Source organism: Hypanus sabinus, chromosome 3 (assembly GCF_030144855.1).
Source record: "Hypanus sabinus isolate sHypSab1 chromosome 3, sHypSab1.hap1, whole genome shotgun sequence".
Lineage (NCBI taxonomy): Eukaryota > Metazoa > Chordata > Chondrichthyes > Myliobatiformes > Dasyatidae > Hypanus > Hypanus sabinus.
The window spans coordinates 161,498,890-161,515,101 of record NC_082708.1 but is presented as its reverse complement, the minus strand read 5'-3'; the positions used below and the strand labels follow the sequence as shown (position 1 = coordinate 161,515,101).

The 16,212-nt window shown below is 41.4% G+C and overlaps 1 protein-coding gene across 3 annotated transcripts in view; it reads left to right on the top strand.

The window, feature by feature from the left end:
• LOC132391839 (protein phosphatase 3 catalytic subunit alpha) overlaps window positions 1–16,212 on the top strand; it is a 277,918-nt gene that overhangs the window by 213,715 nt on the left and 47,991 nt on the right. For all 3 annotated transcript variants that reach the window (XM_059965511.1, XM_059965510.1, XM_059965512.1), the window contains exons 7-8: window positions 10,852–10,929; window positions 13,253–13,347. In XM_059965511.1, coding sequence (XP_059821494.1) covers window positions 10,852–10,929; window positions 13,253–13,347 — 173 coding nt within the window. The remainder of the gene's footprint in view (window positions 1–10,851; window positions 10,930–13,252; window positions 13,348–16,212) is intronic.

Below are 16,212 nucleotides of genomic sequence, written 5' to 3'. Positions count from 1 at the left end.
GAGAGAAACTAGTTTTTCCTTACTAAGGGGGAAGTAATGGATAGGATGTTATCTGGTAGATAGGTCATTGATAGCAGTTAGAAAGCACAAACTGAAGCTGTTAAATTAGAGTAGTGAGAGAGAGAGTAAGAGAGAATGAGAAAGAGTGAGAGATAAATAAAAACAAACACAACCAAAAGGGAGTAAGCCAAGAAGTGCAGAGTTTGCCCAACATGTCATACTGTGCTAGCAAAGAGATAAAGGCTAAAATGGATGGGCTGCAGCAGAAGTGACCTGATGCAGAGAAGGCAAGTTATCTAGCGCTGTTGAATTCAGGTATTAAGTCTGGAAGGATGTAATGTGCCCAGACACAATGAAGTACTGTTCCCCAATCATGTGTTGCGACTCATTGTAACAAAATAGAGTGGAGCAGGTGACTGGAAGCACGGGGTCACAGTTGCAAACTGAAGCGAGGTGCTCTGCCAAATGGTCACCTAACCTGCATTTGTTTTTTTTCCAATGCACAGGTGACCACATTGTAAATAAATGAAGTACACAAGGTTAGAAGTGCAAAACTTGAGAAGAAGGTTGGGTTGTTCAGCAGTGCAAAGACGAATTTGTTTTCAGTGAGAAAGCTTAAAGAAAACTTTTGACAAATAATGGACAATAAGTCTACAATAAATGAGGAGTTGAAGGGAATTGGCTTGGGTTTTTACAAAGTGTCAAATAATTGGAACTGAGGTGAAATTCCCAGAGCCTAATCACTTGCACCCTAAGAAAGAGGCAACAATTACATCAATGCATCCACTAAAAGTCCTGCTGATTTTGGAATGGCTCTTGTAAATGGGAAGATAACAAATGTATCCCCACTATTTAGAAAAACTGAGGGAAAGCAAACTTGAAACTGCATACTACGTAGCATGACATCAATAGTAAGAAATTTATTAAAGTGATAACAGGGCGACCAGGGAAGAATGATTGAATCAAAATGGATTGATGAAGCTCTGACTATGAAAGATTTTGAGGTTGTAGCCTACGAAATAGAAAATGGTGGATAATGTTTGGACTTTCATAAAGTCTTTTAGGTGCTAAACAGATAATTAAGTATAATTAAAACTCATTGGATGTGGGATCCCATATTGACCCCTATCATATGTAGGAGTAAACTCAGTTAGCGGACAGATTAGAATAGGAGTGAAAGGTAGGGTGGTAGTGACTTGTGGGTACCGGAGAGATGGTTGAGGGTCCCAGTTGTTCACTATATCTGTGGTGTTGAAGAAGCACCCAAGTGTAATATATCTGGGACTGGGTGATACGAAGCTCATAACAGTGTGGTTTCAGATGCTTCAGGGTCTGGTGAGTGTTTAATGCAATTGGGAGAGATTGAGCAGACTGGCCTAAATTCTCTAGGGTTCAGAAAGATGAGCGATTGTCCAATGAAACATACAGATGGAGAGATGTGGGATGATATTTCCTTTGAGTTATCTAAAACCATGAACTACAATGTTTTAAATTGATGATCAGCTATTCAGGGCTAACAGGAGAACTTGCTTTACTTAGAGAGACAGAATCTTTGAATCTCCCAAGAGGATTGTGGAGGCTCACACTGGATGTATTGATATACTATGAAGTATTATGGAAATCAAAAGATAGTGTAGGAGCCATGTCAGTGTTGTTCTTATTGAGTATTTGATCAGGTCTACTCTTTAAGGGAAGTCCTGGGAGTTCTTTCAGATCAAGGCAGCTGCCTCTCTGCTTGGGGATTAGGTGCAGGACTGTTTTTGTTTCTTGTAAATAGATTTCAGACTAGAAGAACCTGCCACTAATGGTTATCTGCAATCATGGTATTGGAATTGGTTTATTATTGTCACATGTAATGAAATACAGTGAAAACCTTCTCTTGCATACAGACCAAAATCATTGCATAGTGCATTGAGATAGCATGAGGTAAAGTAGTAAATATGCAGGATAAATTGTAAAAGCTACAGAGAAAGTGTAGTACAGGTAAACAATGTCAATTGTGAGGTCAAGAAATCATCTTATCATACAAGAGTTCTGTTCAAGAGCCTGATAAGTGTGATAGAAGCTGTCCTTAACCCTGGTGGTATGTGTTTTCAGGCTTTTGTATCATCCGTCTGATGGGAGAGGGGAGAAGAAACGTTATCTGGGGTTGGTAGGGTCTTTGATTATGCGGCTGATTTTGTGAGACAGTGAGATCTATAGACAGTCCATAGAGAGGAGACGTGTTTCCATGAGGTGTTGATCTGTGTTCACAACTCTGCAGTTTCTTGCAGTTCCATTGAGAGCCATTGCACACATGCAGAACAGTTACCCAAATAAACGGTGGATTGGTGAATGTATGCTGTTCAACTTGGACAAAAGACATGGTGTAGAACCTGTGTTAGAAATTGCCTATTCACATTTGTGGGGCGTGTGTTAAGGTGGAAGTTAGCAAAAATAAACTGCTTGGTTGCTGTGAGGATTCCTTGATCTACAGGGAAAACCCCAACAAACCTCCTGCTGCCCTTGACCAGGTGGTGTGAGCTATATGGTTATTTTCAGTGTATGCTTGGCTACTAAAGACTTTTCTTTTGGCAAATCAACTGTAGATGTTTCAGCAGTGTTTAAATTTTGCTATTAGCTGGTTTGATATTATGGTGCTAGATGAACATTCTTCTAAAGCACCAATCAACAGGATTTGGCAGTGAGTGATGATGGTAGTGTTGTAAGACTCCATACATGGGTCAGTCTGAGCAACCTCCAGTGGAATTAGTGAAAAGCATAGTTTTTTCCCCTACATTTCCATCAACTCTGCCCATGTTAATTTAGAGGCCAATTAACACAGTCCCAGGGGAAAATGTGCAAAAATCACACAGATTCTGCCCAAGGTCAGGATTGAACCCAAGTGTCTGACATTGAGGCTATTGCTTTATCAGCTGAGCCACTGTGCTGCTCTTCTCAGATTATGTTTTGGTTTCAGTATAAGGTGACATGCAGTTACAGGCACAGACCAGGTCCATCTGCTGTGCCATTGCCATTCAGTTTGTCAAATCATTGGCTCTCTAATCAATTTAATTTAATTATAATTGTTGAGTACCTATAATAAAATGTAATCAATAAAAGAAGCATTAAGGTGAATGAAACAAATCAACCACACAAAAGTACTGCGATCTGTGAAGGAGTAGTGGGAGCAGATTCAACAGGAATTTTTAACAGACTATCAGGTTACAGGTGGTCCCCGAGTTACAAACGTCCGACTTACGGACAACTCATACTTACGACCTGAGGAAGGAGAACACCGTCCACCATTTTAAGTCAGAATGCGACACCGTCCACCATTTTAAGTCATTGCTGTTGACACTGTGTTGAGTGTTTAACTTTGTATTTGGCTTAAATTTTTCTTAGTAAGATTCACCCCCCCCCCCCCCCCCCCCGTTCTGGTCGGCTGGTGGCGCAGTGAGATCAGCGCTGTGCTCGAGTTCAATCCAGTGACAGACCGCTCCTGTGCCGGGTTGGTGTTGATCCAGTGACTCCAGTACCATCCGAGCTGGGTTGAGGTCGAGCTCAAAACTCGACCTCATAATAAAAACACTGCCACCTCCAGTTTAAATTCCCACCTGGAATATTGCGGAGGGTCAAATACCCAAACCCAGCACAGCCCCCATTTGTCCCATTTAGCCTGTCTCGGTGCGGTGGTCCTTAGGACCCAGCGCACCCCGAGTGTCGGCGCAGCTCAGGACCTGCTGCCCGCAGTGTTTCTGGAAGCGATCGCGATTGAAAGTAAATTGGAAATAATAAAGTGTTTGGAAAGAGCTGAAACGCCAGCGGTCATTGGAAAAGCATTAGGCTACAGTCAGTCAACGATCGGAACAATTTTAAAGGATAACAGATGAAGTGAGAATAATGGGGCACGTGAAAGGCCCTGCCCCGATGAAAGCTACAATTATTATTAAGCAACACAGTGGTTTAATTATTGGAATACATACGTTTCTTAAGTGTTTTACATGCATAGAAAGGTAAAATATATACTATATACTAAAACAAACGTTTGACTAAGTGACGCTAAGTAATACCGGATGTACTTGTTCCGACTTACTTACAAATCCGACTTAAAGACGGACTCGGGAACGGAACTCGTACGTAACCCGGGGACTGCGTGTATTTATTTAGTATACAGTGTGGAGCAGGCCCTTCCGGCCCTTTGAGCCATACTGCTTCAGCAACCCCACAACCTAATCACAAGACGATTTACCCGGCGTGTTTTTGGACCGAGGGAGGAAACCAGAGCACCAGGGGAAAACCTATGTATTCCATGGGAAGGATGTACAGAGACCCATTACAATTTGGTGCTAAAATTGAGCTCCAAACTCTGGAACCCCCTGAGCTGTAATAGTGACGCACCAGCCACTACTCTATTGTGATACCCATAAGGAGGGTAAAGAGATTTGGATAATTTTTTGGAGCCTTGGAGGCAGAGAAGGAATTGAATTAATTGGAAAATGCTTTGATTAAATCACCATTGCACAAATATTCCTGTTCCTTTCTATCATTTCATGCAACTTTTTAACAGTGGCACAACAAATGTTCGTGGAGGACATCAGAAGTATCCAGTGTCAGAAGGTGGTTAAAGCTACCCGATGTGATAAGGGTTTGAAGCAGTTAGGGCATTTGTTTTGGCGACTTTAATTCAAAAGCCAGTATCAAAGGGGTTGCTGTTGAATGTTTCTACTTCTGCCCTCTTGGTCTGAAGTAAATTTTTTTATTTGTTCAAGGGATGTAGGCTACACAGTCTCACCCAGCATTTGTTACCATCCCTAATTATACTCTAGAAGATGGTGCTGTCTTGAATTGCTGCAGTCTTTGAGGTTTAGGAATTCCTAAATTTTATAAACAACCAATGTATTTCCATTGATTAAAAAGACAGAAGGTGGTGAATTATAGGCCAGTTTGTTGCCTAGGCACTTGAGTCAATAATCAAAAAGGAAATAACTTATCATATAGGAAAGCTGAATATAACCAAACCTAATAAGACCATAAGATATAGGAGCAGAATTAGGCTATTTGGCCCATTAAGTCTACTCCGCCATTTTATCATAGATGATCCAGTTTCAGAGCCAATCTCTCTGCCTTCTCCCCGTATCCCTTCATGCCCTGACCAATCAAGAAGCTTATCAACCTCTGCCTAAAAATATAAATGAAAACTTGGCTTCTACAGCTCTCTGTGGCAGAGAATTCCACTGTCTGGCTAAGCATGGTTTTATGAAAAGTTAACAAATCTTTAGAGGATGTGGCAGGAAAGGTTAATAGAAAGGAACCTCTGTTAAGTAACGTGCTTAATTTGACATTGTGCCACATAAGGAAGTTGGTACATTAATTAAGACCCCAAGAAGATGTCTTAGCATACATTCAAAATTGGGTGTCATCTAAAAGTGTTGGAATAAATTGGTTCTTTTGAGGATGGAGGGCTATAACAAGTGAATTAAGTGGAGTACCTTGGCATTGGTTTGTGTCCTTCAATTATTTATTATTTACATTAATGACTTGAAGGGACTGAAATTTCCAAGTTTGCTGATGATATGAAAATAGGTGGAAAGGCATCTTGATGAGGACATTGTGATTCTACAGTGATTGGATATATAGATATGATGGTGGGTGTCCATCATGTCCAATGATAGCAGGAGAGTTTTTTAAAGTAGGAAAGCCATTGACTGAAGCAGTCCCACTCTCTCAACCTCAGAAGTCCAGGTCCAGTGGTCTGAACAAGCATCATAAATTGGGGTCTTTGGTTGCAGTGGATGCCCATGGTATCTTCTGTGCCTTGTCATGCCCTTCACCCTCCATGAAGCATTGCAGAACCACCTGCCTGGCCATTGGATCTTGCTGTGTATCTCTTTTGACCAGAGTTGACTTTGCATGCTAGGACACACATGTCCCCATCTCACTGGGTATAAAGCCTACTGGCTAGCTTAACCTGGTTTAACCCACCTGTCGACGTGTGTACTGGGAGTGATAGCACCTCTGGTGAAGTGGCTTGTCATGTCCGTTCTGGGAAGCTCACTCACCTTTGGTCTCATTGGACACTCGGCTCTCACTAAATGAGGCCATTTTCGCATGCAGACAGCTACTGGGACCCACCAGTGAGAGCTGAGTGTCCAGTATCACAAAATATTAGTAGGTAGAGGCAGCTAGTAGATTTAAAAAAAAACAAACAGCTGTGTTGCTTAATTATGAAAGGACTGGAGTCTTTTTTTAAAAAGGGAGGTTTTATTACAATTGCACGGGATGTTCATAATAATGCAGGCATTTACATTAAAAAAAAGACTTGCCTAAAAAAAAGATATTCTGAAGTTGGAGGCAGTTCAAAGGAAATTCACCAGGCTAATTCCTGAGATGAGAGTTGTCCAATAAAGAAATACTAGACAGCTCAGACCTGTATAACTTGGGGTTTAGAAACATGAGGGATGATCTTATTAAAACATCACATAGAGGCTTGATAGGAGATGTTGAGATTTTCACCAGTGGGGAAAATCATGAACAAGAGGTCATAAATTATAAGGTAAGGGCCACTCATTTAAGATTCCTAGCAACTTTTTCCAGAAACTGGCGAATATCTGGAATTCTGTGCCCCCAAGGGTGTTGGAGGCTGAACCATGAGATATATTTAAGGTGGAGATAGATAAATAATTCCCTGATCTTTCAAATGAAAGCTATGGGGAACTGCCACAGAAGTGTTGAGGCCAGCCATGATCATATTGGTGGGGCAGACTTAAGGGACCAAGTAACCTTGTAATTCTCTTGGCTTCTTGAGTTTCCCTATGAGAATGAGACCAATTGCAAACTTGTGGTGTAAGCAGTATTCTCTGCTAATCCAAAAGCAGAAAGCTGAATTTGTTTTCAGCAGATCTTATCTCCATTAACAGACGCAGTTCCCTACAGCCAGGAAATCCTCCAGGAAAAGACACATGACTGGCGTCAGAGGGGGGTACGCAGCTATAGTTATATCTCATACAGGAGCAGCTTTGACCTGTGAAATGATTGATTTGAAGACACTCTGGTAGTCAGAGTGTCTCAACGTTGCCTCAGTGCTCTAGTCTGTATTGTCCTGAGGAAGTAGGTTTCTTCCTGCCCTGCAGGAAAACAGTAGCTTTCACTGGTAGCTCCGTCTGTGTAAACATGGGTTTAGTGCAGAAGTCACCAAATAGATTTGTCAGTTTGCTTCCATCTTTGTTGCTGTTTGTGTTTAAGCTATTATCACAAAACAAGTATGTTATTGAGCTGTCTTCTATCTGTCTTGGGAAAACACAGCCGTAAGTGTTCTCAGTCTGAATTGACCAATTATACCATTATGCAGACAGTTTAGGCCATTTTAAAGCTGTGGTCTCATAATCCTGTTGTCCATCTGCTTTCAGCAGCTCTGGATTCAAATCATTCAGCACAGGAGGAGGCCACATAGCTCATCACTCGCCTCTGTTTCTCTGAAAAGGCTCTCTAGTCATTCTCTTTCTCTTCAACTCTGAAGAACTCCCATCAATTTGCCTATCGCACCAACAGGTGCTTATTGCTGTTCGCTGACTTTAGTTTGGCATTCAATACTGTCATCCCTTCCAAGCTGATAGCCAAACTTCACCAGCTTGGTATCAGCTCATCCCTCTGCAATTAGGCCTTGAACTTTCTGACTAACAGACCCCAATCTGTTAAGTTAGACAACCTCTCCTCCTCCACTGTCACCCTGAACTCCAGCGTGCCTCAAGGCTGTGTGCTGAGTCCTCTTCTGTACTTCCATTTCACCTATGACTGCATTCCTGTATGTGGTTCTAACTCCATAATCAAGTTTGCAGACGACACGTGGTGGTTGGCCTGATCGGAGGGGATGACAACACGATCTACAGGGATGAGGACCAGCACCTGGCTGCGTGGTGTGCCGACAACCTGGCCCGTAACACCCAGAAGACCAAGGAGATCATTGTGGACATCAGGCATGCTAAGAGCCACACTCACGTCCCCATCTACATCAACAGAGCTGTAGTGGAGTATGTATCGAGCTTCAAATTCCTTGGTGTCCACATTTCCGAGGATCTCACCTGGTCCCTGAACTCTTCCATCCTGCAAAAAGGCACAACAGCGCCTTTATTTCTTGTGGAGCATCAAGAAAGCTCACCTCTGTCCCAGGATACTGACGGACTTTTACCGCTGTCCCATTGAAAGCATACTCACCAACTGCAACTCAGTGTGGTAGTGCAATTGTCCTGTATCAGACCGCAAAGCACTCCAGTGTATGGAGAAAACTGCCCAGCAGATTATTGGCACCCAATTGCCCACTGTTGAGGACATCTACCATAAATGCTGCCTGGCAGGGCGAAAAGCATTATCAAGGATGCATCCCACCCTAACAATGGACTTTTTACTCTCCTCCCATCCAGTAAGTACTACAGCAGCCTCCACTCCCGCACCAGCAGGCACAAGAAGAGCTTCTTCCCTGAGGCTGTGACCCTACTGAACCTCACATCACAGCGCTAAGCAGTATTGCACCCATATTGTACTGTCGTAGTACTTTCATATTTGTGTGCTGTAACATTTTTTATTTGCAGTTATTTTGTAAATAACACTATTCATTTATGGTTAGATGCTGACTGCATTTCATTGGCTTTGTCTCTGTACTCGGCACAATGACAATAAAGCTGAATCTTATCTATCTAATCTAATATTTTTCCATTTTCCTTTGCTTTGTATCTGCCTCCAGCACATCCTGACATCCAATCTACCATAGGCACTTGAGGACATGATCTACTTAAACAGTAAAATAATATAGAATGCATTATTCTACTGTCAACGTGGTTGTCCTTTAGGAGTGGACTTGTACTAAAGAAACAGTACTTGAGCAGTAACAGGAGCTTTTGCCAGTGTTTATAACCAATATTTATAGAAGTTGTGCAAAGTTGTGCATTCCAACTGCTCCATGTGATGGCCATCTCCACTATATGATCCAATATCGTTGTTGCCACAGTCCCAACAACATCAAAATCCCCCAATACAAGGGGTTCCCAACGTTTCTATGCCATGAAATCTTACCATGAACCGAGAGGTCCATGAACTTCAGTTTGGAAACACTTGCCCTACATGCTTGTCCAATCCATCTGTTGGTTTGAACTCTCCTTCACAGGTAAGGGTAGAGAATTCTAAACATTGAAGAACTGAGATAAAATTCCACTGACTTTCCAAGTTGATCAGAATAAGCTGTTGGTGATTTAAGTAATCATGCAGTCATACAGAACAGGAGGCCATAAAATGGCTTTTTAAATCAGTCCCTGACATCCTCCTCCCCCACTGATTACTTCTTTACAAGTATTTCATGAACTGCCATGAGTAGGTTCCTGTTGAATCTGCCTCATGCCCTTTCAGAATGCATTTTCTGGATCACAGCTCTCCCAGCCATGTAAATTCTTGTGTACTCTATTAACGCATCAATTGTAAATGCCTCTGTTAAATTTTCCCTTATCCTGTCTTGCTGTGTCAGGGTGAGTTCTCAGAACTTTGACACTTTCCATCATATGATTCTTCAGATAAGAAATATGGGAAAAAAGTCATATTGTGGTGACCCACTTCCTAGCGCACTCGAACCAGCTCACAAATAGCCAGCGCGCTGGCATAAAGGCCAGTCCCAAAAGGGAAAAGCTCGTGCGGGACTGTGAGTACGTGCCTCCTACAGCATCCGCACCCAGGGAGGGCGGGATCAGGGAAGCTTTAAAGCGAAGCCGCGAAGTTCGAATAAAATCTTCTTTAACTGCAGTTTACTGGCTCCGTGTCGTTATTTCAGCGCTGCATGTAGCACACCGCTACAATATTTCAATTTCTGGCATGTCTTTAACACAGAAACATGTTTCAAAATACTTGCCAGAAGTTATTAAATAGGATTTGACAATGACTCCTAAAAGGAGATAGTAGCTGCTCGTGGGCGGTGAAGGAGTGATTTCCCATGTGGAAACTGGGTGAGGAGTGTGTCAGTTGGTTTCCTCCATACCCTTCTGATTGTGGGGGTTACCTGTGCATGAATCTCTTCCAGGATGCTTAGGGAGATTTGCTGGAGCATCTTCACAGGTTGGGGTATCAGAAGCCAAGAGGATAGCTAACTTATTTAATATAACAAGACTACTCATGATACATCAGATATCTACAGGCTGGTGAGCCTTAGGTCAGTGGTAAAGGAACTTGATGGAAAATCTTAAGGCTTGGGATTTGCCTTGAGAAAGAAGGAATCATCAGCATGGCTTGTGTGTGGAGAAGCCCTGCCTGACTACTGAGTTTTTCAGAGTTCAAGTTCAGAGTAAATTTATTATCAAAGAGCATGTATGCCACCATGTGCAACCCTGAGATTCATTTTCTTGCAGGCATACTCAGGAGATCCAAAAACCCTAACAATCAATGAAAGACTGCTCCCAACAGGACAAACAACCAATATGCAAAAGACAGCAAATTGTGCAAATACAAAAGAAATAAAAACACTTCATAAATAAGCAACAAATATTGAAAACACAAGATGAAAAGTCCTTGAAAGTGAGTCCACAGGTTGTGTGAATCATAGGTTGAGGAGGTAACTAAACTGATTTGAAGAACGGCTTGTTTCTGTGCAGTACAACTGATTTTCTGAACAGACTGCAGTGTTTCCTAAATTATAAAAGGATCAAACTTCATACTTGGCTGCAAAGCCTTTTATAACATCTTGAGGTAATTAAAATTGCTGTAGAATTATATTTATCTATTTGCTTTTTTATATCTTTTTTGTCCAGTTTTCTTTTGCATTGATGCTTCAGTGAAGAATCTCATCTACAATCCAATGGTACAACTTTTTGATCTGCTAAATCTGTTTGTTTGCAGTTACCCTGCAGTGTGCGAATTCCTACAGCACAATAATTTATTATCAGTAATCCGAGCTCATGAGGCACAGGATGCCGGGTAGGTGCTTGTTTATATATTAAACATTTAAGTTGAATACTTAATTCCTATGTATTAAAATAGATCCTGTGTGCAACAGTGATGATGTTTGTTAACTCAGCCCAAAGGGTTGGCTGGGAAAATGAAAGACTGAAGACTTTGTTAAGGTTTAATGTCAGAGTGCTGCAATGACCAATTTATTATGAATGCCACGAGAGGAAGTCTCTTCAAGCCATTGTCCTTTCCATTAGATGCCTAATAATGAAGAGTTAAAGCATTTAAAAAACAAATAAAAGACTGAATGCAGAAGGTGCTGCAGATTGCATGTAAATAAAACTTACAGGGAATACTCAGCACCCGTGGAGAGAGAAACTGGGTCCCTTTCATTCCAAGGACAAAATTTGGCTGGCACTCCATTGCAGAGTAAATGATGCACTGCTAGAAGCCTTGCAGTTCAGGTGAATGATTAAAATGAAACTCATCTGGCTCCATGTAAATATCTAAATCTTGTGTATTATTTTGAAGAAGAGCTGTGGGAAGCTATCCTTTGTTATCCAGTGAATCTTTTTATCTTACATCAGAAATGATAATTATCTGTACATGCCCTTGGCGCACTGTGGGAATGTTATGATTTAAACTTTGAGGAGGTGGTGGTGGCCAATCAACCTCTTGTCTCTATACTGGCTGTCAGTGAGAGGTGAGATAATGGCTGACCTTTTACGTAGCATCACAATTTTCCTGCACTAACATCCTCTCTCAATTCTCTCAATACTGAAAAATCTATAGTTCTGTTTCCTGCAATTAGCTATGCAGGATCTTATGAGCGAGACAGAATTTCATAGGAAGCTGGAATCGCTACAACGCAATTGCTAAGTATATTCCAGATAGAAATCAATAGATTTTTTGGATATTAAGGGGTCATGTAGAAAATGGAGCGGAGCTAAAAGATCATAAAGGATCTACTGAATGGTCAAATAGGCATAAAGGAATGACTGGCCTTCTCCTGTTCCTCATCTTCTTAATGTAGCTGTTCTTCAATTCATGAGTATATGTTAATAGGCTGTCCTGAGGCTGGAAATCCACAGCTCTCTTTTCTCAGATCTGAATTGTTGCCTCTCTATCTCTGTCAATGCTGCCTGGCCTGGGTATTTACAGCATGTTTTCAGCTGTTGTCCTGGTGTGGAGTGATGCTTGAGCAGCCTTTGTGCTCCAGTCAATGTACACCTGACTTGTTCCCCAACTTTTGTATTGCCTTTCATAGTTCAGTCTCTACCCTTCACTGTCAAACTTTGCAGAGTTTTTGAGTCCACAACAAACTTTGGTTTTAACACTAATTAGTGGATTCCCTGTGGACACTAATCATCGAAAGAATCCTGATTTATATTTAGTGAATTAACATTTTTAAATTCTCCAAAGAGCTACACAGCAGCATTAGCAAAATTTGACATCATGTAAAGCATCATTATGTGACCAGGAGCTTGGTGAAAGAAGTTTATTTCACGTTAATGCAGTTTGTTGAAGCAGGAGTTTTTTTGCCTGTCCTGAATATGATGACATATAACAGTACAACACAGGACAAACCCTTTGGCTCACAAGAGCTGTGGTGAGCATGATGTCAAATGAAGCTGATCGCATTTGCCTGCACTTGATCTATATCCCTACGTTCTCTACATATTCATATCTCTCTGTAAAAGCCTCTTGAATAGCACTATCATATCTGCTTCCTCTACCACCCCTGGCAGCACAGTTCCAGGCACCCACCACTCGGGGGTGGTGGGGTAGAAGAGAGATCTTCCACCTTTCACCAAAATAAAATTCAGCTTGCATAACTGCTCAGTCTCCTAGGAGGGAAAAGAAAGCAGATTTTGAAATTTTGACTTTAACCCCCACTGATGCCAGTGTGAGAGGAAACTGAGTGAAAACTCACCTCGGCTAGTAACCTGAACCACAGTGTCGCAGTCTTGCCAACACCTCGGAGGTTCCTCAGGCACAAACTAAAACGAAGACAGAATGAGAAGTTTAAAATTGTGAAAGGTGTCATAACCACTGTCACACACAGTTGTTGCCATTGTAGAATGGAGGTAAAACACCTCTGAAGACATTGGAGTAGGAGATGTGACATCTTCCTGGGATGTGGGCAACACTGTCATTCCCTGTTTACTTGGATTCCATGTAGAACAAATAGCATCACATGCCCATGGTATGTTCAACAGAATCTAATTAATGGATAATTTGAGATTTTATAATCATATAATCATTAGGACTGGAAATTGACAACTGAATTCCTGTCTATGATTGTAGATGCAAACTTCAGGTATACTGTAACTTTTTTTTATCTTCACAGGTACCGAATGTACAGAAAGAGCCAAACAACAGGTTTCCCCTCACTAATTACCATTTTTTCAGCTCCCAACTACTTGGATGTCTACAATAACAAAGGTATGGGGAATGGACTCCACTGTATTACTGGATGGTTACAACATAATGTAAGGATTGGGAGCAAGGGGTTGACCACTCTGCCTTTTAAGTCTACTACACCATAAGATCCGATTGTTGATGCAACTCTGCATTTCCGTCTAACCATGGTGATCTTTCACCCCTTTCAATCTAGAATCTATCGGACTCTCCCATAAAAGTATTTAGACTCTGCTTCCACCGCACTTGTAAAAGAGGAATCAGTAAAAGGTGTGGCTTTTGGAAGAAATTTTGTCTGATTGCAGCAGGTCACAGTTTTAAATAAATAATCCCTGCCCCTGCCCCCTTCCCCCAAACAATAGCCCATGGTTCCTGATTCTCCCACATAAACCATCCCCTACTCATTGACCTTGTTGAATCCCTTAGCGTCCTGTTAATGAAGTACTGCTCCATTCAGAGTTGATAAAGGCCTGACACTCAGACCTGTGGGTAGCAGCACTTCCCTCTGTGTTGGAAAATAATATAGTGCAGTTGTGTACTCTCATTTTGAATATGTGCAATGTTACTGACTAGCTTGAGAGTATTAAAGCTGGCTGAAAATGTACTTGTTCTGTACCTCTTGCCTCAGCAGATGGGTTGTTCTGGTAAGCTAGAGCTTATACAGATGTTAAGCTGTGCATTTTCAAAATGTTTGCAGAAAGCAAGTAATAGGGGGTCAAGTGGGAGAAATTTAGACTTTGGGTTGTGTTCCCAAGTTCCCAAGACTATTGATGTGATAAATTAGGAGTGATGTGTATTAGTCATCTGTCACTGCTGTAAAGTAGAGCAAGGGATTAGAAAGCTTTATTGTTGGTTTATTTTGCATGCATCAAGTCACAAATTACAATTTCAATAAACCTGATCCATCTCTAATTGGAAAACTTCAGAATCAAATCCCATTCTCCAATGCTGACTTTTCCAACATAAGTGATAATTGCTATGCCTTGGATGCCTGCAGTATATAAGTTCTCGCAACAATGCACCTAAAATTAATTCTTGTGTAAGTTCCTAAGTCTTAGATATTGCCCTGAATGAATGTGTACAAAATGCTTTCCAGTTGGTGAACACGAAGTGCATTATTGCAACATGCATCTGCTCTCTGATGTCAGGTATTGTTACAGTGTGAGGTGGAAGTGTGAAGCTATTTGCTGAGGTTTTACAAGACATGTAAAAGAACTGTTACACCCTAAGTTCAGTATAGTCTCTTGACATGTAATGAGCTGTATTCCCAAATAGTCCTATTACAGGTTCCATTCTTCATGGTCAGGACCTTCAGTCCATTATGGACAAAGATTTCTCTGATATGTCACACTCTCCTCTCCTTCATATAACCCTATGTTTCTCTTCCCATTTGAAAGCTCAGTTGAACCTGCTGTTACACTCCTTTTAAGCACTTGGTCCAGATTACAATGCTCCCCTCTGGTTCTTTTTGCTGATGCCCTTTACTCCATGTCCCTCTGATCACCAGCCTTCTTGCCCTTATTCTTTCTTACTATATTATCAAAAGCATTTATGATGTTGCTTTCTTCTATAAATCGAAGAACAACCCCAACCACCCGTCCCTGGCCCACCGCTGTGTCTCTCTTTCCAAGAGAAATTCAAGTAATAGATCCCAAAGAACTCCATCCATCTCTTCTGTCTTCCAGTTAGAGCACAGGTGATCTTTATTATGAATTGGTATCCCATGGTTACTCCAGAAATCTCCTGAAGTTTCAGTCTGATTTCCTTCCCAGGGTGTAGGCACATTTCTCCAGCCAGGATCCACCTGATCTTATATAATAGATTAACCTAAATTCTGATTTCTTGTGCTCTTCCCTTGATGTTCATCTGTTGGAATAGATGTTAGACAATCCATATTCTTCCACAGCCTCGGACAGCAGCTATCTGAAAGCTGCCACATCAGAGCATTTCTTACAACAGACAACTGGAACGTTGTGCAGTGGAAGAAATGACAACTGCACTACTGATTTTAAGCAGTGCTTCCATTTTCCATGATAAATGTAAAGTGCTACACTTTACCATCTGTGTTTAAAATTCAGTCTGAGGTGATGAGGAATGTGTAATTTACTTGCTGACCCAGTCTGACGTCTGCAAGTAAAACTTAAAACAACCCCTTCGGCCCATGATGCTGTGCTGAGACTCTAACATCAATCTAACCCTTCCCTCCAACATAGCCATACATTTTTCTATGATCCTCATGCCAATCTAAGAGATTCCCAAATGTCCCTAACGCATCTGCCTCAACAACTCCCCCCACCCCCCCCCCCCCACCCCTGCTGGGTGGTGTGTTCCATACTCCCATCACTCTGTTTAGAAAAAAAACTTGCCTCTGACATTCTGTTTGATAGAGTCGTAGAAAATTACAGCACAGAAACAGGCCCTTCAGCCCATCTAGTCTGGTCCAAACCATTTAAACTGCTTACTCACATTGACCTCCAATGGGACCATAGCCCTCTTTACCTCTACCACCCAAACTTCTCTTAAATTTTAAAATCAAGCTTGCATGCACCACTTGCACTGGCAGCTCATTCCACACTATTATGACTCTTGAGTGAAGAAGTACTCTTTGTGTTCCCCTTAAACTTTTCACCTTATACCCTTAATCCATAACCTCTTATAGTCTCTCCCAACCTCATTTCAAAAAAAGCCTTGCTTTCCTTTATCTCATTTTCCTATCTTTACCACTCATAATTTTGTATGCTTCTATCATATCTCCTCTCAATCTTCTACATTCCAAGAAATAAAGTCCTAACATATTCAATTTATCCTTATAACTCAAGTCCTCCAGACCTGGCAATATCCATGTAATTTTTTTTTGTTCTCTTTAAACTTACTTTACAGCTTTCCTGT